This window comes from Cololabis saira, chromosome 14 (genome assembly GCF_033807715.1).
Source record: "Cololabis saira isolate AMF1-May2022 chromosome 14, fColSai1.1, whole genome shotgun sequence".
Taxonomy (NCBI): Eukaryota; Metazoa; Chordata; class Actinopteri; order Beloniformes; family Belonidae; genus Cololabis; species Cololabis saira.
In genome coordinates, this window is record NC_084600.1 from 7779958 (window position 1) to 7805890 (window position 25933).

Below are 25933 nucleotides of genomic sequence, written 5' to 3' on the forward strand. Positions count from 1 at the left end.
CAAGCCAATTGCGAACTGGTCGGTATCCCGAAATGGATCTGCAAGACCATCAGCAGCTTTTACCATTTCATCTATTTATTTATTTATTTTTTTTAGCCTTCTTTTTCCTCTTCCTGTTTACTCCTCTTTCTCATTCAAATTAATCAGAATGTATTTACAAAAGTCTTAAAAGAAATGAAACAAATTTTGGGATAAATTCCGATGCGTAAACTACACATAAACAAAAACTCACTAAACATTAAACACAAACTTCAGATCATCTATATGTGGGTTTGTGTGTCAGTGCATATGTGTAAATTATTTCTCCTCAAACTACACTAACCAAACTCAATTGGTGCATTTCAAATTAACTCCCAAACTAAATGATAGCAGCACTGATCACAAATGTACATTTCTTTTAGTGTGAATAGGCTGGTGTGCACTCAGAGTTCCTCTTTTTCTAAAAGGATTGCTCAACGGGTTAGTTTCTTCTCCATACACCCCTTTCTGTGTAAAATGTCACTGACATGCAATTGACAGTAGGTTCATGAATACGGCCTTCTACTATATCTAAAAATACAGCGGTGCTCATTTTACGGGACAAAACCCAACCTGTTGAAGCTGTCAATCATCAGTACGTTATTTTACAACAGACAAAATAAAGAAAAATGATTGATATGTTTCATGCTTGTATAAAAGTCAAATCTAATCTTACACATCTCATACTCACAATGGCAAGAATCACATTTCTATACAATTCTATTTACTAAGTTAAAAGAGAGAGGTGTACCCTCTTATCTAATACGTATATTACATTTCTGGTACTCCCATCAAACTATGCAAGTTAGATGGGGCGATACTCTATCTGGGCCCTTTTTGGTGACTAATGGGGTCAAACAGGGGGGGAATTTTGTCACCCGTGCTTTTCAATTTATATATGGATGAGCTCTCTACTAACCTTAGCAAGTGTAAGACTGGCTGTATGGTGGGGGAGAGACTCGTAAATCACTTAATGTATGCGGATGATTTGGTGATCATGTCTCCCTGCTCTGCTGGCCTACAGCAGCTGCTGAATGTGTGCTCTGAATATGGTCTGCAGTATGATATTATGTTTAATCCAAAAAAGAGTGTAGTCATGATTATGAAAACTAAGGATGACCGGAAGGCAACGTTCCCTTCATTTCATCTGGCCAACAAGGTGCTCAGTGTCGTTGACAGGGTCAGATATCTGGGTCATATCATCAGGGATGACCTCAGTGATGACGACGATATACAGAGACAATACTGTAAACTGTATGCACAGGCAAACATGTTATCCCGAAAGTTTTATATGTGTACTGACGATGTAAAAATAGCTCTCTTTAAGGCATACTATTCACCACTGTATACTGCCCACGTGTGGTGCAGCTACAGTGCTGGTAAATATAGAAAGCTGAGAGTGGCCTATAATGATGCCCTCAGAATCCTGTTGAGGCTCCCGAGGTGGACTAGTGCTAGCCACTTGTTTGTTACCAGTGGAGTTCCAACCCTGGGTGCTGTTCTCAGGAACTTAATGTACAGTTTTATGATGAGATTGAACAAGTCCAATAATGAAATAATAATGACACTGACAATGCCTGAAAGGAGCAGCATCCGGTACTCTTCCTGTTTTTGGAAACACTGGAGAGAGTCCCTGTATGTTTTTTAAATCTGTATTTTAATTTATTTTATGTTTTGTACTTCTGTTGTATCATGTTTGTCAATATGGACCTTGTAGTCTGAAATAAAGATAAAGAATATACGATCAAAACATACAAAGACCTGGTCAAATACAGTATTGAATGGTGAATTAACCCAATTTGACAATTCTACGACACTACGCCTCTATTCAGGGCTTAGAATGATAGAAAAAGACTATATTATTCAATTTCTATGTCTTTTTCAAGAGGGGAGCTTCTCACTTGAAACACTAGCCCAAAACATCCTCTGAAGCTCTTGTTTTGTCCAGCAGACAAAAAATCTCCCTTCTCACACACAGATCACACCATCTAAAGAAGCCAGTTATTTGTATCATTCCAACAAAAACTTCCACATAGGAAATTTCAACACTCAAATTATGGAAGGCTTCACTAAGCCTCTCACTTACGCAGCCCCTCGTGAATGCGCACCCAGACAGGACATGCTGGAGCGCGCTTTCACACACACTGCTGCAGCCTTACACACACACACACACACACACACAGCTGCAGCCGTCACACACACACACCATGACCTTTGGCCCTGCTGCAGCTTCGCAGCAGTAGCCTTTTTCTCCACTTTCCAATTTCCCATCAAATCACATCTCTTTATGCCATTCTTTTACAGGTTCGCAACTTTCTTTTCCTTTTGCTGGAACCTTGTCCCATTTTGAACATTTAATCAGTTTTTCTTTTAGCCATAAATTAGTTGATTTTCTTTTTCCTTTTAAGTTCCCGCATATTATCTCGCAAGATTTTGTCACCATCTTTTCTTCACCTAGAGTTAGGGACGTTTCCCATCGACTAAGCATCTTTTAGAAATTATTTAGGCATAAGTTTCAGCTTAACCATGCGTCTGCTATTTTAGCCAGTTATTTTTGCTTTCTTAAGTTTCTTTCTCTCAGATCCCTCAGATCCCGGGGGAGGCGGGGGACATTGAGTCCGAGTGGACCATGTTCTCTGCCTCCATTGTCGACGCGGCGGCTCGAAGTTGTGGTCGCAAGGTCTCCGGTGCCTGTCGTAGCGGCAATCCTAGAACCCGGTGGTGGACACCGGAAGTACAGGATGCCGTCAGACTGAAGAAGGAGTCCTACTGCGTCAGGAGTCCCACCGGGACTCCTGACGCAGTAGATGGGTAGGCCAAGCGAGCCGCGGCTCGGGCGGTTCTGGAGGCAAAAACCCGGGTCTGGGAGGAGTTCAGGGAGGCCATGGAGGAAGACTTTCGGTCGGCCTCGAGGAAATTCTGGAGGACCGTTCGGCGCCTCAGAAGGGGGAAGCAGTACTCTGCCGGCACCGTTTATGGTGCGGGTGGGGAGCTGTTGACCTCGACTGGGAACATCGTCGGACAGTGGAAGGAATACTTCGAGGATCTCCTCAACCCGACTGACATGCCTTCCACTGAGGAAGCAGAGAGTGGGGACTCTGGGGCGTGCTCATCCATCACCCAAGCCAAGGTCACTGAGGTAGTTCGTAAGCTCCTCAGTGGCAGAGCACCGGGGGTGGATGAGATTCGCCTTGAGTACCTCAAGTCTCTGGATGTCATAGGGCTGTCTTGGTTGACACGCCTCTGCGACATTGCATGGAGGAAGGGGACAGTGCCACTGGAGTGGCAAACCAGGGTGGTGGTCCCTCTGTTTAAAAAGGGGGACCGGAGAGTGTGTTCCAACTACAGGGGGATCACACTTCTCAGCCTCCCCGGGAAAGTCTACTCCAGGGTACTGGAGAGGAGATTACGGCCGATAGTTGAACCTCGGATTCAGGAGGAACAATGCGGTTTTCGTCCTGGTTGCGGAACACTGGACCAGCTCTATACCCTCCGCAGGGTGCTCGAGGGTTCATGGGAATTTTCCCAACCAGTCTACATGTGCTTTGTGGATCTGGAGAAGGCATTTGACCGTGTCCCTCGTGCCATTCTGTGGGGGGTGCTCGGTGAGTATGGAGTCCGGGGCCCTCTATTAAGGGCTGTCCGGTCTCTGTATGATCGGTAGGAGTCTGGTTCGCATTGCCGGCAGTAAGTCAGACTTGTTCCCGGTGCATGTTGGACTCCGGCAGGGCTGCCCTTTGTCACCGGTCCTGTTCATAATTTTTATGGACAGGATTTCTAGGCGCAGACAGTGGCCGGAGGGGTTCCAGTTTGGGAACCTCAGGATTTCATCTCTGCCTTTTGCAGATGATGTTGTCCTGGTTGCTTCATCGGACCGGGACCTTCAGCATGCGCTGGGGCGGTTTGCGGCCGAGTGCGACGCGGCAGGGATGAGAATCAGCACCTCCAAGACCGAGGCCATGGTTCTCCACCGGGAAAGGGTGGCGTGCCTTCTCCGGGTGGGTGGGGAAGTCCTGCCCCAGGTGGAGGAGTTCAAGTATCTCGGGATCTTGTTCACGAGTGAGGGAACGATGGAGCGGGAGATTGACAGATGGATCGGTGCAGCGTCCGCAGTTATGCGGTCGATGTGCCGGACCGTCGTGGTGAAGAGGGAGCTGAGTCGAAAGGCGAAGCTCTCGATTTACCGGTCAATCTACGCACCTACCCTCACCTATGGTCATGAACTTTGGGTAGTGACCGAAAGGACAAGATCGCAGATACAAGCGGCCGAGATGAGTTTCCTCCGCAGGGTGGCTGGACGCTCCCTTAGAGATAGGGTGAGGAGTTCGGTCACCCAGGAGGAGCTCGGAGTCGAGCCGCTGCTCCTTCACATTGAGAGGAGTCAGCTGAGGTGGCTTGGGCATCTGTACCAGTCTGGCCTTTGGCAGGAGGGTCCCCCCTTATGAGCCTGGTCCTGCTCAAGGTTTTTTCCCTCCTAAAGGGGAGTTTTTCCTTGCCACTGTTTGGCTTAAGGCTTTTCTCCCACTATGGGAGTTTTTACCTGCCATTGTTTATATAATAATTGCTCGGGGGTTTATGTTTATGTTTGTGTTTATGTTTATGTTTATGTTTATGTTTATGTTTATGTTTATGTTTATGTTTATGTTCATGTTCTGGATCTCTGGAAAGCGTCTAGAGACAACATCTGTTGTATTAGACGCTATATAAATAAAATTGAATTGAATTGAAATTGTACCGGATGCCTCCTGGACGCCTCCCTAGGGAGGTGTTCCAGGCATGTCCCCGGGGCAGACCCAGGACACGCTGGAGAGACTATGTCTCTCGGCTGGCCTGGGAACGCCTCGGACTCCCCCCGGAGGAGCTGGAGGAAGTGTCTGGGGTGAAGGAGGTCTGGGCATATCTGCTGAGGCTGCTGCCCGCGACCCGGGAACGGATAAAGCGGCGGACGATGGATGGATGGATGGAAGTTTCTTTTAGCTCATAAGTTTCCCTTTTTGACAGTTTAGTTTCAACGCCGATCTTTTTAGTGAACAATTGAAATTTTGCTTCACAATTTTGGAAACCTCAACATTGAACATAGACAGTTTCCGTCATAAACATTAGACAAGAACATTAGACAAGACAAACATTAGACAAAAACCACTAAAAAACATTCCAATAGAAACCTCCTCTCGTTATTCTGTACTTTAAAAGTCCCTGACCTTAAAGCAGGTCCCAGACCCAGTGGGTGTTGGCCTTATGCACTGCCCCAGGCTAGTATCTTATTAAAGTCCCTGACTTCAAAAAGTGGGTCCCAGACCCGCTGCCAACACCTGTTCCGCTAACCCCAGGTTAGTATACACAAAATTTCTTCGTATTTTACACAAAAATACTTCAATACCCCAGGTATTTAAGTAAGAAGAGGTCTCTTACCAGTCTCTCGTGCCTTTCCTGGCTCGGAGGACCCGTCACTGGACTCCGGACCAGCACAGGACCAACTTCTATTGGCCCCGTCCCTAAAGTCGGAATGGCTGTCGACAGTTTTAAGTGGCCTGTTTGATCCTACGCCATCCCAACGTCACAGATCTTGGGTCCCGGGTTTCGGCACCAGAAAATGTTAGGTTTAAATCAACATCAAACCCAGCTCTTAACAAAGAAAAACACCAAAGACCGTTGGAAATTATTTTTAAGGCGTTTTCTGCGGAAAGGGGAAGCAAAGTCGGAGCTTTGCAGAGCAACGTGGCTCTCTATAGATGCTTCTGACGAAATGCTTTGGTGGTTCCTCTTCTGCATCAGCTTTTTATTGAGAATTTTGACAGGAAAATGACCATATAAGGATAGTCAACAGTGAATAGACAATGGACAATTGGAAGAAAACAGGAAACAGACGGAGGAAACAGACATCTCTTTAGTTAAAGAGGTCACACATCGTGAAACAGACATCTTCCGTTAAAGAGGAACTAATCTGGTATGCAGAAGCTTAAAGTTTTTAAAAGAACACAAAAGGTCAAAAGGTTAATGGGTTAATGGGTCCCTGTGGCAGGGTGGAGGAGCTGCAGCCACTCAGGCTGATTAGGGCACAGGTGGGCCCAATCAGCCTCTCCACCCTGCCAGCCTTCATAAGGCAGAGCTGGACAGCAGCAAAGAGGCCGATGGAGCGGCGTCTGAGAAGCTGTGTGAAGGTGCTTCTGCACGTGTGGTGGTGTCGTGTGTGAATAAACAGGGTTCTGCACGAAACTCCGTGTCTCTCCATCCTTCGGGCGGGCCCCCGTAGCATCCACCCTGCTACATCTGGCGCCCAACGTGGGGCCCGAAGAATGGACGAGAGAGGCACGGAGCGGACCCTGGACGCGCTCGCCCGGGCCATGGCGGGCATGGCGGCCGCCTTCCGGGAACAGGGCGAGCGGCAGCTGGCCGCCATAGAAGCCCTGGTGGCCGCGGGGCGACCCACCCCTGCACCCCGTCTGAGGGCCGCCGCAGCAACGCGGGAGGAGCTGGCGGCGCCGCAGCTGAGAGGCCGGGAGGCAGAAGCTGCAGGCCGCCAAGCGTCAGCTCCCGAGGCGGGGGGACCCGCGGAGCGACCCATCCCTGCACCCCGTCTGAGGTTCGCCGCGGCAGCGCTGGCGGCGCTGCAGCCGACCGGCCGTGAGGCAGTCGATGTGGGCCGCCAGGCGACGGCTCCTGGGACGGAGTCGGCGACGGAGACGGAGGGGGAGTTGGCTGGGGAGGCGGCTGCGGAGGCGCAGCCGCCAGCGACGGCGGGTCCCGCGGAGACGGGGCCGGACCTGCGGCCAGAGCAGAGTGTGGGGGAAGAGGCGGACCTGGAGGCGGACCAGCAGCCCGTGGAGGGCCGCGTCATGGAGGAGGGGGTGGTCCTGGACGCACCACGGCCACGGCCGCGGATGCCGTCTGGCCCGAGGCCACCATGGGCCCGGCCCCGAGAGCGTCTTCCACGGCGGGCGGGCCGACGCCGGGGACGACCCCCCGACCAGGAAGGCCCGGAGGGTTCAGGGCTTCCTCTCCCGCTCCGAGGGGGGCGGGGGGGGAGTAGGCTCGGCCGGACAGACCCCGGCACGAGTTTGGCGTTGGGGGTGTGTGGCAGGGTGGAGGAGCTGCAGCCACTCAGGCTGATTAGGGCACAGGTGGGCCCAATCAGCCTCTCCACCCTGCCAGCCTTCATAAGGCAGAGCTGGACAGCAGCAAAGAGGCCGATGGAGCTGCGTCTGAGAAGCTGTGTGAAGGTGCTTCTGCACGTGTGGTGGTGTCGTGTGTGAATAAACAGGGTTCTGCACGAAACTCCGTGTCTCTCCATCCTTCGGGCGGGCCCCCGTAGCATCCACCCTGCTACAGTCCCCTTCCGGACAAACCGGGAAGTCTTTAACAGATGTGTCCAGCTAACCCTTAGTTAACCCCACACCACTATAAATACTGCTGCATCTGCAACACAGGCAGACTGAAGGTGTTGGAATTTAAATAAAGGCAAGTTTTCTTTGTTGAATGCAGGAGCGGTTTGAGGCCCTGGTGAAACGCTCCCTGGAGAGGAGCCTTCAGCTGGAACAGAGAAGCAAGCGCTGGAGCAGGGGCTGCCCTCCTGCAGGTGAGAACAGGGGCTGCCCTCCTGCAGGTGAGAACAGGGGCTGCCCTCCTGCAGGTGAGAACAGGGGCTGCCCTCCTGCAGGTGAGAACGGGCTGCCCTCCTGCAGGTGAGAACAGAGGCCTCCTGCAGGTGAGAACAGGGGCTGCCCTCCTGCAGGTGAGAGCAGGGCCTGCCCTCCTGCAGGTGAGAACAGGGGCTGCCCTCCTGCAGGTGAGAACAGGGGCTGCCCTCCTGCAGGTGAGAACAGGGGCTGCCCTCCTGCAGGTGAGAGCAGGGCCTGCAGACGGGACTTCAGATCCTTGTGGGTACATGACGCATGATACCACAGAAGATATGGTTGACTGGTATGAAAGAGCATGGTGTGAAATAAATTGCAATTTTCTTGAACTCCATCACATTTGGCTTTATTATATGAGGTCACATTATAGAAATAGAGAGAGATAGTGTGTATTTGTGTTTAACAGAGCTGTCTCTTAGCCAGGCTGTCCATTGTTGATGTTGTGGCCATCCTAAATTGCCAAGATGTATTCCTTTCCCTATTTCCCCTCAGAGATGGGACGGAAGTACATGTCTGCATGGGTGTTGACTGACTATACTGCTCAATTTAATCTTTAAACTCAATGGATAAATAATTGAAAAACAAAGTAAAATTTCTAAATAACCCAGAAATACTAAATCCTCATAGCAAGACAAATCTACTTCAACAAGCTACTTCACATGGTGGCTTTAAATCTGCCTGTCGGACCATTTCAGTGACACTGCACCACAACATCCCTGCTAGTACGTTCATTTCCACTCGTCTCCACAGCTGGTTGAAGAAATGCTCCGAGGAAGCGCTCATAATGCCCTGTCTGCTCTGCTCTGCTCCGCCGCTGCCTATAGGTGACTGTGAGAATGCCTCACTCCCTTTCTCTGCAGCCTCCGCCTTTTCCCATGGCATTGCCTCCCCCCTTCCTGCTGTCAGCGAATCCGGTAAAGTTCAGCCCCCTTGCCCTCCCAAATGCATCTCCTTTCCTGTTCAGTTCATCCAACAGTTAACATGTTTGTGTTAGCATGTCTGTGTCGAGGGTAAAACCTTTTGAAGTACAGCATACTACAAATTAAGACCGGCTTCTTTATGTTTTGCTCTCTCAGCGCTCTTTTACAGAGGGATTTTTTCTTTTGGTTACGTCATTACAAGATTATTTACCAGAATATATCCAAACATACAACCCAAAGTAATGGTCTAGAAGTGAGCTAACCTTGCATTCAAATAAACTAACTCCTCTCCTTTAGAGGCGGTAGAGCAACAAATGCACTACTTTGCATTGAAGAGATAACAGACTGAATATTGTTGGAAGAAAAATGTTTCTCTCCATTAATCCATCCCACTCACTTCAGTTACTTGCTTTAGGAAAGAAATGCTTCCAGTGACTGAAATTCATCTAGAGACTAAAATCAGCCTCTAGATTAGTTTCTGCAGTCACCTGCCTACATGTTAAAAAGCTCTGCATGAATCGGACTTGGAAATGTCATTAGCCTGAAACTATAGTGGATGTAATTTCACAGTTCATACATGATTAAGGAGGGCTTTTTTTCTTTTGATGACCTAGGATAAGGGTTTGAAAACAATAAAGCCTGACACTGGCTTCTTCCAGTAGATGGGTTTGGATTTAAATCACATTTGACCTAGAATAGAAATACGTGTACCAAAAGAGGCACGTATAAAGAAATCCTACTGAGATAATTGTACTCCTCAGAGATTTTTTATAAATGACAAATGGATGACTTACAAAAGATGTCAGGCTATTTATAGTGTAGTCCCGTTAGTGTTAGGGCCCATGCTTCTGTCATTGAGTTTGTCAAATAAATGTGGCTTTGTTTAGGAAGAAAACAGGGTTGTTGCTCGCATTCAATGTGCTGGCATTTTTTGTACTAAAATGTCTCGCATAGCAAATACTTGTTTTACATACTGATTCAATGGTTATCACATTCTGTTGTTTAAATGTCAGATGTGTATTTGCTGCATTTGCGTTACGCGTTTAAAGGTTCTTCATTCATACCAAGAGCTCAGTATCCCCCATTTTACCTAGAGGAAAAAATGCATATCTCACTGAAACAAATGTGTACATGTTGCTGGCTAGACGAGGACGGACAACCCAACCAAAACAAAGCAGAGCACAAGCACTGGCACAGCGCCCACATGAACACTCTCAAACAACGAGGAGGTAAAAGACACAATCAAAATCAGTCCAAATCAGACAAACACGGAGCATTAAACACTGATGAGAAAACAGCCTGCGATTGTACACAACAGTTCAATGAAACAAGTAAGTAAGTGAGTGAGTAGGGGATTACCATAGAGCGCCAAACTATTGCCATTTTCTAAAAAACACATTAGGAACTGCACATACTACTGCTCATACTGTGGACCGATCATTGTATCCCAGTGTTGTTCAGATGTTGCATAAAACATTTTGGCAAAATCAGTACTTACAAGTACTTGATATTACGCATGATATTTATCACCAGTGCTTAAAATGCAGCACCTTACATCACTTTATTTTACAGTCTTATACTTTGGCCGTGAAATGAAGTCTGTAACCTTCAGTTGGGAGTAGTATCGTCAAGGCAGACCATACTCATCCAAACACTAATAAAAATTCTCTGCCAGTATGACTTAGCCATTATTTGACCCGGTCATGTGTGCCATCATGCAGCGCCCTGCAGCCCTCAGAGGTCGCCTTTCTGCAGCTCCCTCAACCCAGTAGATCACAGCCGAGCTGCGCTTCAGGGAGGCTCTCAGTCCACCCCCAACACCCCCAAGGTCAGATCCTGGCCATATCATCTTCTATACTTAAACAGCTTTATATACAGCACTAATACAAGATTGGAATCAAACAGTACTGGAAACGAGCAATGTTTTAAACCAATCTGATTACAGAAAGAGCGGCTACGCAGAGAGAGAACTGCCTCACCATGTTGTGGATCTCCTGTCAGAAGATCTGAGTCCCCTGCAAGTGTCACCAAGCATCCGACTTCCCTGACAGCCTCAAAGTAAGAATATCTGTTGATATAACTGTGAAAGCCCTTCTCCCTTATTCTTGTACAGACTGAGCAGAGGATTCCATTTGGATGGGACGCATCATGTCTTCATGAACAAAAGAAATGAAGTAATTAAACCAGTTAAACCAGCTTTTTGTTTTTTTCCTTCTCTGTCTTTGTGCAGGTTAGCGTCTAAGATGCGTTTCCCGTCCCCTAGCAACTCACATGAGTACCACCACTCTCCATCCCGACATCGGTCGATCCCACCAAACCATGACAGGAAGGCAGAAAACAAGATGGAAACACTAGCTAGCCCATCCAAAGCTGGACCTGTACTGAGAAACAATGCCTGTCGCAACAACTCAAATTCATCTTTGCAAACTGAGAAAGATGTGGTTAGGGCTGAAATCACAAACTCCAAGTCTTGTAAAGGGATTAAATCTGATAAGAACCTCGTTGTGGACTCGTCTGACAAAAATCAGTCCCCTGCCAGAAAGAACCAAACCCCCAGAGTAGATTCTTCAGAGAAGAAGATGCAGGACGACACTCATGGTGGAGACAAGAGTAAAGGTAGGGCATATTTTGAAATCTCCGTCCATATTCACTTTCAGTATATTTCGATGAATTGTCTACCGTCTTTCTCTGTCTGATAGAATCCCCTCCAGTCATGTCAACAGGGAAGGTGGGATCTGGCACAACCAGCGCAGAGGAGGCCACCAGGTTGCTGGCTGAGCGCAGGCGTCAAGCTCGAGCCCAGAAGGAACAGGGAGACAAAATATGGCAAACAGAGGAAGAAGAAAAGTAAATTCATTGGACACATTAAGGCTGAATATACAGTAGCTGTAAATAATGAAAGGCTCAAAAATATTATTGTATGATAACTGTACACACATTCTGATCAGATTGAGAGCAGCTCTTGCGCAGCAACAGCAAGATGCGAAGCATCAACAAGGGGAGGAGAGAGGGGAGAATGAGAAACAAGGGGAGGACAAAACAATGAAAGAACAGCAGCAGACGGAGCTGCGGGTCCAGATAGAAACTGAGGTACGAGATTTGTACAGCTTTATCATTGAAATATAATGTTGTTAACGTTGTTGCAGTCTCTGGTTACAAATACACATCTTCCTCCTCTACATAGATAGAAAAAGCCAAAGTCCAGGCTCAAGGAGATGCAGAGCGCCAGCGGGAAGACAGGGAACTGCTCACCCAACAAGAAGAGGAGCGGCAGCTCCGAAAAAAGGTTCCTTTTAACCAAATTTCGATCAGAAGGAAGACAAAATCCTGTCAATGCCATGAATACAGTTTGCACTTGATATACATATCTGAATTCAATACTTTGAAAGTATACAGATACTTATATGTTTATATACTTTTGCAGAGAATTGAGGAAATCATGAAGAGAACCAGGAAGGGGGAAATTGATGTGAAGGTACTGTAAGAGACTCCCTCTGCTCTCGTACAGTAGACTTGCTGCCTTTAACACCAGCTGATTACCTGACCAAGTTTGATTTTTTTCATATTTCATTTGTTAAAACTTTGAATTTCTGTTGTTCTTATTTTCATTAAATTCTGTTAATGGAGATACTTTGGTTTTGAGTCCTTATTGTCTCTGTTCTGCATTGAATCAAAAGGAGGAGCAGGTGGAGACAAAGTCAGTCTCACCGCCAGGTTAGTAAATGTTCAGTTGCCCTGCACACGTTTTTCAGTTCGCTTGCTGTCCATGCTTCTTTTTTTTCCCTTGCTCCTTGCTGTATGCCTTGCTGCTGTAAAAATGCAAACAGGGCATGTGTGGACTTATGATTTAATTTTTTGTATAGACAAATGTTAAGCATGCGCAAAAAAAAAAAAAAAAAAAAAAAAATTTATGTATTAATTTTTTTAATACGTTGTCTCATCTCAGCTCTCTTATGGACAGGACTATTTTCCAGCATAGCACTTGTGATGCTTCAGCTTTGGTTATTTAGAGAAAATAAATGTACAATAAGGATCCGATAATCAACAAAATGTACATGTAATTCATGCTTTTTTTAATGGTTATGTTAGTATTGTGCATGCAAAGCAAAAAGCATTTATCAGGACTAAAGTTTATTGTTCACTGTCACCAAGAAGATGTGCATTTAAATAACAGATTTTGCTTTAATGTAGTGCTGTGTACATACATCTACTACTGATGCCTCTGGACACATCTTCAGTGATGTTCCTGGAATCATCGGGTGTTTCGGGTCTTTCAACATCATACACCCTCCTCCAGGTGACCCAACCGGGGCTGATCAGACCCCAGCTTGTGTCCAGATGGCTAGCTACCATGACTCCATGGCTCTCCTCTTTTGAGCCACAGCCATCTTGAGGCTCTCTCTGCCGCATCGGTGGTGCTGCGGATGGCTCTCCTCTTCCTCTCTCCCACGATGCCTAAATAGCTAAAGGCTCTGGCCAAAGAGCGGGCCGCAAAACCTCTACACCCTACCTCCACTGGAAGAGACCTCGCTCTCCACCCTGCCTGCTGACAGTCACTGACCAGTCCCGCGTACTTGGAAAGTTTCCTCTCGAAGGCTTCTTCCAAGCGTTCTTCCCATGGAACTGTCAGCTCCAGCATCACTGTTTGCTTGGCCGACTCTGACACGAGAACAATATCTGGCCGCAGGGTGGTAACAGCAATGTGGCTGGGGAACTTCAGTTGTCGTTCAAGGTCCACCAGCAGCTGCCAGTCTCTTGCAGAGGTCAGGATGCCAGCAGATGATCTTCTGGCAGGGGTTGCCTGCTCCCCAGCTCTGACAAAGGCGATGGTTCTCTTGGAGGGCCGGAACTGCTTTGCCCACACAAGTCCAGCGCTGATGGCATCAGCAATGGTCTTAAGGACTTGGTCATGCCTCCAGCGGTACCTTCCATCTCCAAGTGCCCTGGTGCAGCAGCTGAGGATGTGTTCTAGGGTTCCTCGCTTGGAACACAAGGGGCATGCTGGTGTCTCTGCTAAGCCCCATGTGTGCAGGTTTGATGGGCTTGGGAGCATGTCGTAGACAGCCTGGATGAGGAATTTGATGCGTTGGGGCTCGGCTCTCCAGAGCTCAGTCCAGGTCACCTTCCTCTCTGTCGCATTCTCCCATCTTGTCCAGGCTCCCTCTGCTTGGATTCTCGCTCTGCTTGGAAAGGAATCAAGTCTATGGTGGGAATCCAGGATAAGAAGAAAAGAGTGTCTTATGCTGATAAATCTGATCTTACCCTGGCAAAAGAACTAAATCAGTTCTATCTGAGATTTGACTCAAAAGATTTTTCTGATGAACTGTCTGTATTCAGGGCTGCTTCAGTAAGCAGTCAGATTCAGATAGATGAAATCACTGTGTGGAGCACTTTTGAAAAGACCAACGCTAAGAAAAGTCATGGGCCTGATGGTATCAGTGGTCGACTACTTAAATGCTGTGCCCCATTCTTAAGTGGTATCTTCACATATATCTTTCAGTGGTCCTTGTCACTGAACAAAGTCCCCTCATTATGGAAAGAGTCCATTATTGTCCCAGTGGCGAAGGTATCATCACCAAAGACACTGAATGATTATCGTCCTGTGGCCCTCACCTCAGTGGTGATGAAGAGTTTTGAGCGCATGGTGAAAAAAAGCTTGCTCTCTGTGACACAGACAATTATTGATCCACTCCAATTTGCCTATCAACCCAGGAAAGGGGTGGAGGATGCTGTGGCAACACTGTTGAATTTTGTTGTCAGGCACCTGGAGGGTAGGAAAACACATGCACGCCTATGCTTTGCTGATTTTTCATCAGCTTTTAACTGCATGACGCCTCATATTCTTGCCCAAAGGCTGTCAAAATACCCAGCATTGATTTGGGAACCATATGTTGGTTAGTCGACTTTCTGACTATGAGGCCGCAGAGAACTCGTGTCAATGAAACCCTGTCTGATTCTCTGCTGTGTTCCACAGGCTCGCCCCAGGGGTGTGTCCTGTCACCTCTACTGTTCATGCTTTACACCAATGATTGTAAGAGCATTGTAGCAGGGTGGATGCTACGGGGGCCCGACCGAAGGATGGAGAGGACACGGCGTTTATTGCAGACCCTTTTTATTCTCACCCAAATCACCCAGAACACATATCACCAGCAGCTTCCCAGTCCCAGTCTGACCACCAGTCTCAGCAGCAGCTTCTCCTCTTATGAGGCTGGCAGAGTGGAGAGGCTGACGAGCCACACCTGTGTCCCGTCAGCCTGAGTGGCTGCAGCTCCTCCACTCTGCCACACACCCCCAACGCCAAACTCGAGCCGGGGTCCCTCCGGCCGAGCATACTCCCCCCCCCGCCCCCTCGGAGCGGGAGAGGAACCCTCCGGGCTTCCTGGTCGGGTGGTCGCCCCCGGCGTCGGCCTGAGCAGTGGAACGGTCGGGGTGGTCGCCCCCGGCGTCGGCCCGACCAGCGCAACGGTCGGGGGGGGCGACCCCGGCGTCGGCCCGGTCGCCGTGGACAACGCTCTTCTGGCCGGGCCCGTGGTGGCCTCGGGCCACACGGTGCGCCCCGGACCGCCTCCTCCGTGGCGTAGTCCTGCGCCAGCTGCCAGTCCGCCTCCGGGACCGCCTCCTCCTCCTCCTCCGCAACGCAGCCCTGCTCTGGCTGGTGGTCCGCCTCCGTCCCCGCCGTCGCTGATGGCGGCTGCGCCTCCGCAGCCGCCTCCCCAGCCAACTCCGCCTCCGTCTCCCCCTCCGTCTCCGCCGCTGACTCCATCCCCGGAGCCGTCGCCTGGCGGCCCGCAGCTTCTGCCTCACGGCCTCTCAGCTGCGGCGCCACCAGCGCTGCCGCGGCGAACCTCAGACGGGGTGCAGGGATGGGTCGCTCCGCGGGTCCCGCCGCCTCGGGAGCCGTCACTTGGCGGCCCGCAGCTTCTGCCTCCCGGCCTCTCAGCTGCGGCGCCGCCAGCTCCTCCTGCGTTGCTGCGGCGGCCCTCAGACGGGGTGCAGGGGTGGGTCGCCCCGCGGCCACCAGGGCTTCTATGGCGGCCAGCTGCCGCTCACCCTGGTCCCGGAAGGCGGCCACCATGCCCGCCATGGCCCGGGCGAGCGTGTCCAGGGCCCGCTCCATGCCTCTCTCCTCCATCCTTCGGGCCCCACGTTGGGCTCCAGATGTAGCAGGGTGGATGCTACGGGGGCCCGACCGAAGGATGGAGAGGACACGGCGTTTATTGCAGACCCTTTTTATTCTCACCCAAATCACCCAGAACACATATCACCAGCAGCTTCCCAGTCCCAGTCTGACCACCAGTCTCAGCAGCAGCTTCTCCTCTTATGAGGCTGGCAGAGTGGAGAGGCTGACGAGCCACACCTGTGTCCCGTCAGCCTGAGTGGCTGCAGCTCCTCCACTCTGCCACAAGCATGTTCGAGTCAAGGGTCATAATAAAATTTGCTGATGACTCCGTGATTGTCAGCCTCTTGCAGGACCAGGAGGTGGGCCATGGACCTGTCCTTGATTATTTTGCTAGATGGTGTGATAACTCCTACCTGCAACTCAATGTGCCAAAAACAAAGGACATGATTCTTGATTTTAGGAAGAATCCGCCTGTCACAACTCAAACCTTTCTTAAAGGCACAGCAGTGGAAGTCGTCGGCCAGTACAAGTATTTAGGCACCATCGTGGACAACAAACTGTCTTTTGGAATCAACTCAGACGCTATCTGTAGGAAGGCAAATCAAAGATTGTTTTATCTGAGAAAACTGAGGTGTTTTAACGTCGATAAGAAGCTTCTTAAAATGTTTTATTCATCTTTTATTGAGTCTATTTTTACTTTTGCTTTGATCTGCTGGTTTGGTAACCTCAGCATTTTAAATAAAAACAAGCTGAGGAATGTGGTCAAACTCTGCCAGAAAACAATTGGCATTACCCTGAATGATCTGGATCACATTTATCAAGCCAGAGCCACTCGGAGGGCAAAGGCCATTCTGGCGAACCCTCACCATCATCTTCATGCTGAGTTTCAGCTTCTCCCTTCCAAGAGAAGGTACACTTTTCCCTGTAGGGCCAAAACAAACAGGTACCTCAGGTCATTTATCCCATGTGCGGTAAAGTTTTTAAACAGCCTATAGGGGGAACAATGTGATGTGATGACTGTTTTTATTATATTTATTTATTTATTGTATTGTGTGTTTGAAGTGGGATATATATGTATGTTGTCCTGCGGTTGCAAACCAAATTGCCCTTCGGGGACATTAAAGCTTTTCATATCCCTGTTGTTTCATCCCCACTGCCTTGCAGGATCTCGTCTCCTCCTCTACTGCTCTCACCTCCTCCTGGACAAGGCACCGCCTCTCCTTCCCCTTGGTGTTGAATTGAGGAGTTGGAAAGGACCCTAGTCCAGCTCGGCCCCGCGTGACCACTCCCACCAGGTTTTTGTGACGTAGCCTGGCCTCTGCCTCTTGGACAGCATCCTCTGCTCTCCACTTCCTGTCAGTCCTCACTTGGATCCCAGCATTGGCCACCTTTGGGTCCCTTGAATCCCTGTATTGCACCACTTCTCTGGCTCTTGTCACCTTGAATTCCTCCTCCAAGGATCTAAAGGGCAGCTGCAGTTTGTTGTTGCGCCCATAGAGAGCAATGCTGCTCAGGCTCTTTGGTAACCCAAGCCATCTTCGGAGGTGTTTACTGACCTTCCTCTCCAGAGTCTCAACCGCTGAGATTGGGAAGGCGTAGACAAGGAGGGGCCACAGGATCCTGGGGAGAATGCCATGCTGGTAGATCCAGGCTTTGAACTTCCCAGGAAGGCCTGTCTTGTCCACTGTTTTCAGCCAGCCATCCAACTCAGCGCTCAACAGTTTTGTCTCTCAGAGAGCTGTCAAAGGCCTTGCCCAAGCTCTTGACTGGCTTCTCTGAGATGGTAGGGATGGCTTTGCCGGAGATGGTAAACCGGAATTTGTCCTCCACCCTCCCGCACTTCAGCACCATCGATCTCGATTTGGCTGGTTTAAAACTCATCCGGGCCCACTACACTAGCTTCTCGAGACCCTTTAGAATCCATAGGCAGCCTGGGACCGATTCAGTGGTGACTGTGAGGTCATCCATGAATGCCCTGATGGGTGGCTGCCGTTGTCCGGATTTCGATTGAGGCCCTCTGCACTCTGGCTCCGCAGACTTGATGAGCATGTTCATGGCTAGGGAGAACAGTGTCACAGAGATGGTACACCCTGTGACAATGCCAATCTCTACCTTGTGCCAAGATGATGTTGTTGCTCCAGAGGAAACCCTCATCCTGAAGTTGTCATAATAGTCAGTGATGAGGTCTCTACACCTGCTGGGGACATGATGTTTTGTCAGTGTGAGTTGGACCAGCTTGTGAGGAATGGAGCCGAAAGCATTTGCCAGGTCGAGCCATAACACTGACAGGTTGCCTTTGTTCTCTCTGGCCTCCCGGATTAGCTGTGTCACCACACCGGTATGCTCCATACAGCCTGGCATTCCTGGTATGCCACCCTTCTGCACTGATGTATCTATGTAAGTGTTCTTTACCAGGTAGGTGCTCAGGCGTCTTGAGATGGCGCTGAAGAAGACCTTCGCCTCGACACACAGCAGGGATATGAGTCGGAACTGGTCTAGCTGGGTGGAGTTTTCCTCCTTCGGGATCCACACCCCTTCAGCCACTCGCCATTGATCTGGGATCTTCCCCCTTCTCCAGAACACTCGCAGGAGTTTCCATAGACGCTGTAGGAGTTTGGGACAGTTCTTGTACACTTTGTATGAAGTGCCACTTGGTCCTGGAGCAGAGCTAGCCCTTGCTTTGTGGACAACCTCTCTGATTTCCTTTAGCTGCAGCTCAGTCATGTCGAACTGCACTTCCGGAACAGGGGGGTCTATTAGGATGTTGCACTCTCCCAAATCACGCTCTCTCTCGGGGTCGCTGTATGTCCGAGTGAGATGCTGGTCAATGTCTTCCTGCGATGAGGCAAGTTTCCCACTGCGCTTCTGCCCCAGAAGGTCCTTCATGAAATTGAAGGGGTTGGCAATAAAGGCAGCACGTTTACATGTCCTGTCACGCCGGTGCCTTCGATGCCACTCTGCTCGTCGGAGAATCCTGATCTTCTTCCTCAAGATGCTCATTAGCTGGGCCAGGCCAATGCGCTCCTCCTCTCCTGCCACCTTGTGCTGGGACTTAAGCAATTTCATCTCCTGCCTGATGTTATGGATCTTGGCAGCTCTTTGGTTCTTTGTGTAGGGTGTTCCAGGGCTTTTCTTCTTCTCTTCACCAAACCGTTCAGCCGCAATGCTGACAACGATTTTCGTCATCACTTGCAGTTTTCCGTCTGCCCCTCCCTTTGCCGTCGCCTCCAGAAAATGACTAACATATACTTCCATGAATGGGTTGTGTCCCTTTTATTGATCTCTTTGTAGTCAACTTCTGATCAGCAACCGCAGCCTGCGAGAGGGTCTTTGAAAACGAGTATTGTCTTCCCTTACTGCAAACCTTGTGTTTGAAATAAGAATTAAATGAGATGAGGAAAGAGGCCAGATCGTAGTCAACTTTAGCTGAGCAGTGCAGAAATTGGATACATTTGATGGAGCTTTGCTCTGCCTTAAAGATCATAACCTTCTCTAACGACAACTTTTTCAACAAGTGAGCTTGGGAGGTTTTATTTTGTTATTTTTTGTCTTTGAAACCTGAAAATATCAATGCAGCTCATTGTTAATGCTGGCAGCTGCAAACCACAACTCTTCCTTTACTTTGCTAGAAAACCCATCATGGCCTGATTGCAACAGCGATCCACAGACAGGCTTGTGTGTAAATGACTACATGGTGAATACAAACAACATAGGAGCACGGTGGACAAAAGATGAGGAATGAGAGACTAGACAGAATAAAGACAATGGCAATGGATAGAAGACACAAGTGTAGACAGTTACAACAAGGGAAAATTGAGGAATTTCACAGAGGAATATGCTTTCAAAATAAAACAGGAAAACAGACTAAATGCAATATACAGCAGAAGTCCAAAAAAAAGAGCACAGATAACCAAACACTAAAACAAAAATGGTGTGAATCAGAACAGTTTGAGTGAGATTTGAATGTTTTCTCCTCCTTTTGTACCTACTGATGGTTGTTTGCATGAATCAACTTTTATACATTTATGAACAAGTCAGTCGTATCCGGAGAGAGATGCCTATATAGAGTCATTTTAACACACTTTCTATACACTTTTAAAGTTGCTGGGGACTCTATCTGGGCTTTCACTTACGTAGAATGACGTTTTTGAGTCTTGTCAGAGGCTTAAAAGTAGCAATCTATTTTGATGCAAGTTAATAGCCTCTTGTGGTAAAATTAATTGCCATTTTTCTGTCTACAATCGAAACTGCTTCACTGCATGTCGTTTTGGTTGGGCCATCATCTACGACTCTCTATGTCAAACCATTCAAAAGTTGTGGCAGAAAATAGGAACTATCAAATATCGACCAATCAGAAGAAGGGGCGGAGCTAATTTGCACCAATGAAGGTCAAGGACTCAATACAGAGTCTGATGATACCACCCACGACTCTTTATGTCAAACCATTCAAAAGTTATGGCAGAAAGTAAGAACTATCAAATATAGACCAACCAGATGAAGGGGTTTGGCGTCTAGCGTCGCCACGGTAATGCTTTTGAAAGAGAAAAGTAATGCGCGTAGTCGCAGGATGGAGACGCACATTTTGATGTATAACACACCTGGGTGCACATTACGGTTCGGGCCGTATTAATTGCCGAAGGAATGGCATAAATTGCGCCAAAATTACACAATTAATTCAAAATGGCCGACTTCGTGTTCGGTTTCGGCCATGGCTCCAAGAGACTTTTCTTTAAGTTGTGCCATGATACATGTGTGTAGCGATTTTCGTGCATGTACGTCAAACCGTATTGTGGGGCTTGAGGCACAAAGTTTTCCGGGGGGCGCTGTTGAGCCATTTTGCCACGCCCATTAATGCAAACCATGAAAGATCAAATTTATCGCCAGGCCTGGCTTGCATGCCAAATTTGGTGCCTTTTGGGGAACTATCAAATATGGACCAATCAGATGAAGGGGGGGTCCGCTTGTTGGCGTCTAGCGTCGCCACGGTAACACTTTTGAAAGAGAAAAGTAATGCGTGTAGTCGCAGGATGGAGACACACATTTTGATGTATAACACATCTGGGTTCACGATACGGTTCGGGCTGAATTAACTCTCGAAGGAATGGCATATATTGCTCCAAAATTACGCAATTAATTCAGAATTTTCAAAATGGCCGACTTCCTGTTCGGTTTCGGCCATGGCGCCAAGAGACTTTTCGTTTAGTTGCGACATGATACAGGAGTGTACCAATTTTCGTTCATGTACGTCAAACCGTATTATGGGGCTTGAGGCGCAAATTTTTTTCTGTCTGAACCAACCAGATGAAGGGTGGGCGCGCTTTTTGGCGTCTAACGTCGCCACGGTAACGCTTTTGAAAGAGAAAAGTAATGCGTGTTGTCGCAGGATGGAGACGCACATTTTGATGTATAACACACCTGGGTGCACGTTACGGTTCGGGCCGTATTAACTGCCGAAGGAAAGGCATAAATTGCGCCAAAGTGACACGATTAATTCAAAATGGCCGACATCCTGTTCGGTTTCGGCCATGTCGCCAAGAGACTTTTCTTTAAGTTGTGTACTGATACAGGTGTGTAGCGATTTCCGTGCATGTACGTCAAACCGTATTGTGGGGCTTGAGGCACAAAGTTTTCCGGGGGGCGCTGTTGAGCCATTTTGCCACGCCCATTAATGTAAACCATTAAATATCAAATTTTTCGCCAGGCCTGACTTGCATGCAACATTTGGTGACTTTTTGGGCACGTTTAGGGGGGCAAAAAGGCTCTCCTTTTGTCAGAAGAAAGAAAAAAAAAAAAAAAAAAATTCCTACAGATACAATAGGGCCTTCGCACTGAAGGTGCTCGGGCCCTAAAAACAAAAAGTCCTACGGATACAATAGGGCCTTCGCACTGTCAGCACTCGGGCCCTAAATATTCCTATATATATAAACAAAGCAAGAGCACTGTAAAAGACTCTTAGGTAAAATCAACATCAAAATCCCCAAAGTGTGACAGTTTGTCCATCAGCTTGATAAAAAAATCCCTCATTTATCTGTTCATCAAAGCTGTGAAAAAACTGTCTCCATATATTTTTGAGCGCAGTCTCACTGCTTCATATCTTGAATAAGGCAGCATTGGATGATAAGGTTCAAAGTGTTTGCTGACAGATGGTCTCAACTTAATAGTTTAACTATTTTAAGAGTTGTATACTCCATTTTTCCGTTTTGATTGAGCATGAAAATGCTTACATTAATTATCACTTCAGGCTACACCTTCAAATCGTCTGATGGTGATTACACCAGATCAAAGTTTGGATTTGGAACATTTATACAGAAATAATGCACTGCTCACAATAAGAAATGTGCCTAATAATTGTGCACACAGTGTACAACATTATGTGGGATGTGGAGGAGCAGCAGAGAGAGAGTTTCCTGGTGCTGATATTGGCACATTTCGCTGCAGAGCAGTGCCACCGCGGATGACTGTAACATTAGGCTGGTCTTGAAAATGCCCTGATTTTCACTGGACCATCCTAATAAAGTGGGATTCACTGTGGTATTTTCTGTTCTCCACAGGAAATATAAAGTCTAAAGCTCAGGTGAGCGAACAGACAAGCCAAAAGAATGAGTTGCCGGTTAAAGAACAGGCCACCGTGCAAGGAGAAACACAGACAAAGAAAGAAGCAGCAGCACAGATGGATAATCAGAAGTGTATGCAAGCTCAAAACAACACTGTGACACAATCACACAGTGTTCCTGACAAGGGACTTGATAAAAAACATGCCAGTGGAGAAGGACATGGCAGCCAACTAAGCAAAGAGGCCAACACCTGTGTTTTCACAGAAAAGGAAAAAGTGGTGGAGCTGAGTGCAAACAAGGAGCTCAAAGTAAATGTTAAAGTTACTTCTCAATTGAAAGAGTCAACTAAGTTGACAGCAGGCGGCAAAGCAAACCAAAGAGATTGCATTGTGACAAATGGAGCAGTCAAGGGTGAAGGAGGTGTCTTGAACATCGTTTATCAAACTACGGAGGGGAGAAAAAAGCAAAGTCTGGATACGTGGACGTCAGAGGGAAAAGCTGCAGGAGGAGCTCAGGAGGAGGGTGTTGGGCCCGCCATGACACCACTGCCAGTGGCGTGTTTGTCTCCGCCGGCCATCAAGCTGGAACCTCTGAATGAGAAGCGCATGGGGTCCTGTGACGAGGTGCAGTCCATGGAGGTTAGGTGAGTCTTCATTTCTAAAAAGTGGACCAAGCAGCATTAGTACAAAAACCTTATCTTCCATAAAATTCCAATAACATAGGATTTCCTCCCCCCACATATTTATAAAAATGAAAATAGGAGGAATTCTAAGGGTGATTTCTACTTTTACCATTTTCAGCCCAGCCTCAAAGGAAGAACTCATCTCAATCCCTGAGTTCTCGCCAATCAATGAGCTCCAACATGGTGGCTTGAGCAACAACCGGGCCCTCGAGGATCTGATGGACCTGACAGGAAGTGTCACATTACCTAAACTGTCATCTGAAGGCAGCAGAGGCGACTGCAACAAGAACCTGATCGGGGGCGTTGTTAGTCCCATGTCGCCTCCATCCCCAAACAAACTCACCAACAAGTAGATCCTTAGTCTCCCTCTCTCTTTCTCTTTCTCACACACATATTAGTAGGCGATCTTGTGTTCATGGAATAGAGCCATAAAGACTAACTTAAAATGAAAACAATGAATTGCAATATAAAGAAAACATCCCAGATAGACATACAAATGAAATAGGAAATGAAATAATGTGTGAGAAAAGAGGAGATGTGTGAAAAATGAGCACATGTATGAAAGATGTTCGTAGGAAGAGGAATTGCAGATGTAGCGTATGAGAAAATAAATAAAAGATATCAGGGTTTTATTCACCTATAAAATTAGGAAATGCACTTTAACTAACTTGCATTAGCTTGATAAGAATTTAGCAGAATCTTCACTGAGTCCGCTCCATTATGGGGAAATATATAAGCTTGCTCAGAGCAGTGATGACTTCACTTGTGCCTCCGCCTTCCCACATGGCATCCAATTCAGTGTATTTTGGGAAAGGCAAGGCTGATTCATCTAAATGATGGCCTAGTTCGCAATATTTATGTATCTTTCTGGCCAGGTCACTTTATTAATGTATGTATTGATGATTCATTAGGCAGGAATGTATCGGATTCTGGGCAAAGCAAAATCCATCCAGACTCTCAGAACCACCTCACTGCTCCTGACCCAGTCAACTCTCATTACCGGATTGTTACCATTTTGAGATGATTCCCTTTATTCTTTTAGTTGGGGCTTCCTAAGTGCATGTAACTGAACAAAAAAAGACCCCATATCATTCTGAATGTTAAAACATTTCGATAACAAACAATGCCACATGTTAGTTGCAGAACAGAGTGGATTAAATGTAGATTAAAAAAGTCAGGCTCACTATTCAAGAATCCACTGACTTAATTAATTTTTAATTTAAAACAAGAGAGAAAAAGGGACACAGTGGTGCAGCTGGTAGTGGAACGGTTCACAGATGTTCTGGGTTCAATTCCCGCCGGGGACGCTGTGGGGGCTGAGTGCGTGTTAAGTTCCCCCATGACTTCAGCACCACAGCCTGGGTGGGGTTGGAACCCTCACCCTGGGTTGGGTTGGAACCCTCAACCCTCACCCTGGGTGGGGTTGAACCCTCACCCTGGGTGGGGTGGGAAAGGGCCTTTCTGTGTGGAGTTTGCATGTTCTCCCCGTGTTCCTGAGTAACTAATGTGAGCTTGCCTCACAGAAACCCTGCTCACTCCTCAGGTTAGGAGGAGACCTGAGCTCAGTTAGGACCTCCCGGGCCTGGCTTAGGTAGGAGGTAGGAGCACTGGGGGATAAAATGGTTTTTTTTCGGCTGAGCAGTTTAAACGTCAACTAAAAAGCTTTCTATGGCAGTGCCTTCATTGAATTTATTAGCCAGAAAGAATATCTATTGTTGCATTAGACAGAAGAGCTCTGCAGCAGAACTGCTTGCTTAAAAATCCACCTGAACATCGGACCTGTAATGATAAAGATGCTGTTTGTAGTTGAGGTTTATCCACCTCACTATGTGATCCTGTTCATGAATAACTTATTTTTCTTCTTGAGCACATCACATCATGAAAAATTATTGAGATTAATATTCAAGATGCAGATTTGGAAGACACGCCTGATGAGGGAGTAGGTTACTTCTTACGCTTGTTCCCTTGTGTGTTTTTTGTCTTTTCATTCAGCCTTTGTGTGTACTGTAAAACTTGAATTTTTGGTTTGAAATACATAATTCTTTGTCTACTGTGCTGCAGATAGTTATGACAACTACTTGTACACATCGTGATACCACTTATAAAATGGCAGTTAGATTTGCATTCCTCATACAACAGATATCCCAACATGTTATTGACTTTACAGTGGCCTCAAGCAAAATAGCCAAATAGAATACTTATAGTATTTGAAATTTAGGGTTTGCATTACATTGTGCATATTCGAACACATACATTGAAGAAATTTCATTTTTGTTTTGCCTTTTAGGTGAAAAGAGAATAAGAGTAAATAAACAATATACACAATAGTTTCTATGCATTTCCAGATCTGCTCATGATTTAACCAATATCAATCTTAACTATTTAAGTTATACAAATACTGTACATTTGTGCATGGTAAGCATGGCCATAAAAATGTTATGAAAAACAATAAAGAGTAAAACGGTGACGTCTACGTTTTTGTTTGTGTGTCAGTTATGCCCATTTTATCTGGATATTAACTTGGAGGAGAAGTAATTAAAGCTGAATAACAATAGTCTTGTTTATACTTGCATAAAGTATGAAAACCAACCAGAGATTTTCTCTATTATTTGTCAGTAGAGAAAATAACATCCCGTGGAACAATTCCTTAGACTTGGCTTCAATATTAAAAAAAAATATTAAAAACATGAACCCCCCCCTATTAACTTCCCAATCTTAGTGTACAACAACTGATCACTACAAATATATTATCAAAATGTATTTCTTTCTGTTTTTCTGTTTGGCCTGCTTTAGTAGAATCATTGTGGCTCCAAAGATTGTTCCATAAACACACATATGTTAGGAATCTTTTGTATTTATTTAGTTAGTTAAGTTTTATGGGGGAGCAGAAATCTTATTGAAACAAATGAACTCAAAGGTTCATATATCAATTAAAACATAGAAATATTATAGTAGAGGTAACAGAAACACTGCTTAAACTGTTCCATTTTATATCCAAATAAAAG

General features: G+C 47.1%; 2 protein-coding genes across 4 annotated transcripts in view; one reads left to right on the forward strand and one right to left on the reverse strand.

Moving 5' to 3' along the window:
• LOC133459528 (MAP7 domain-containing protein 2-like) overlaps positions 1-25554 on the forward strand; it is a 36095-nt gene extending 10541 nt beyond the window's left edge. Inside the window, exons 6-17 of one of the 3 annotated variants that reach the window (XM_061739553.1) lie at positions 7501-7594; positions 8477-8566; positions 10294-10400; positions 10518-10630; positions 10803-11188; positions 11272-11419; positions 11521-11662; positions 11757-11858; positions 11997-12047; positions 12250-12286; positions 22244-22889; positions 23047-25554. In XM_061739553.1, the coding sequence (XP_061595537.1) occupies positions 7501-7594; positions 8477-8566; positions 10294-10400; positions 10518-10630; positions 10803-11188; positions 11272-11419; positions 11521-11662; positions 11757-11858; positions 11997-12047; positions 12250-12286; positions 22244-22889; positions 23047-23281 (2151 nt within the window). In that variant the 3' untranslated portion in view covers positions 23282-25554. The remainder of the gene's footprint in view (positions 1-7500; positions 7595-8476; positions 8567-10293; positions 10401-10517; positions 10631-10802; positions 11189-11271; positions 11420-11520; positions 11663-11756; positions 11859-11996; positions 12048-12249; positions 12287-22243; positions 22890-23046) is intronic. The other 2 variants (XM_061739552.1, XM_061739554.1) reach the window with 2 other exon arrangements.
• Positions 1-25933, reverse strand: part of pdha1a (pyruvate dehydrogenase E1 subunit alpha 1a) — a 65257-nt gene that overhangs the window by 30899 nt on the left and 8425 nt on the right. The window lies entirely within an intron of this gene.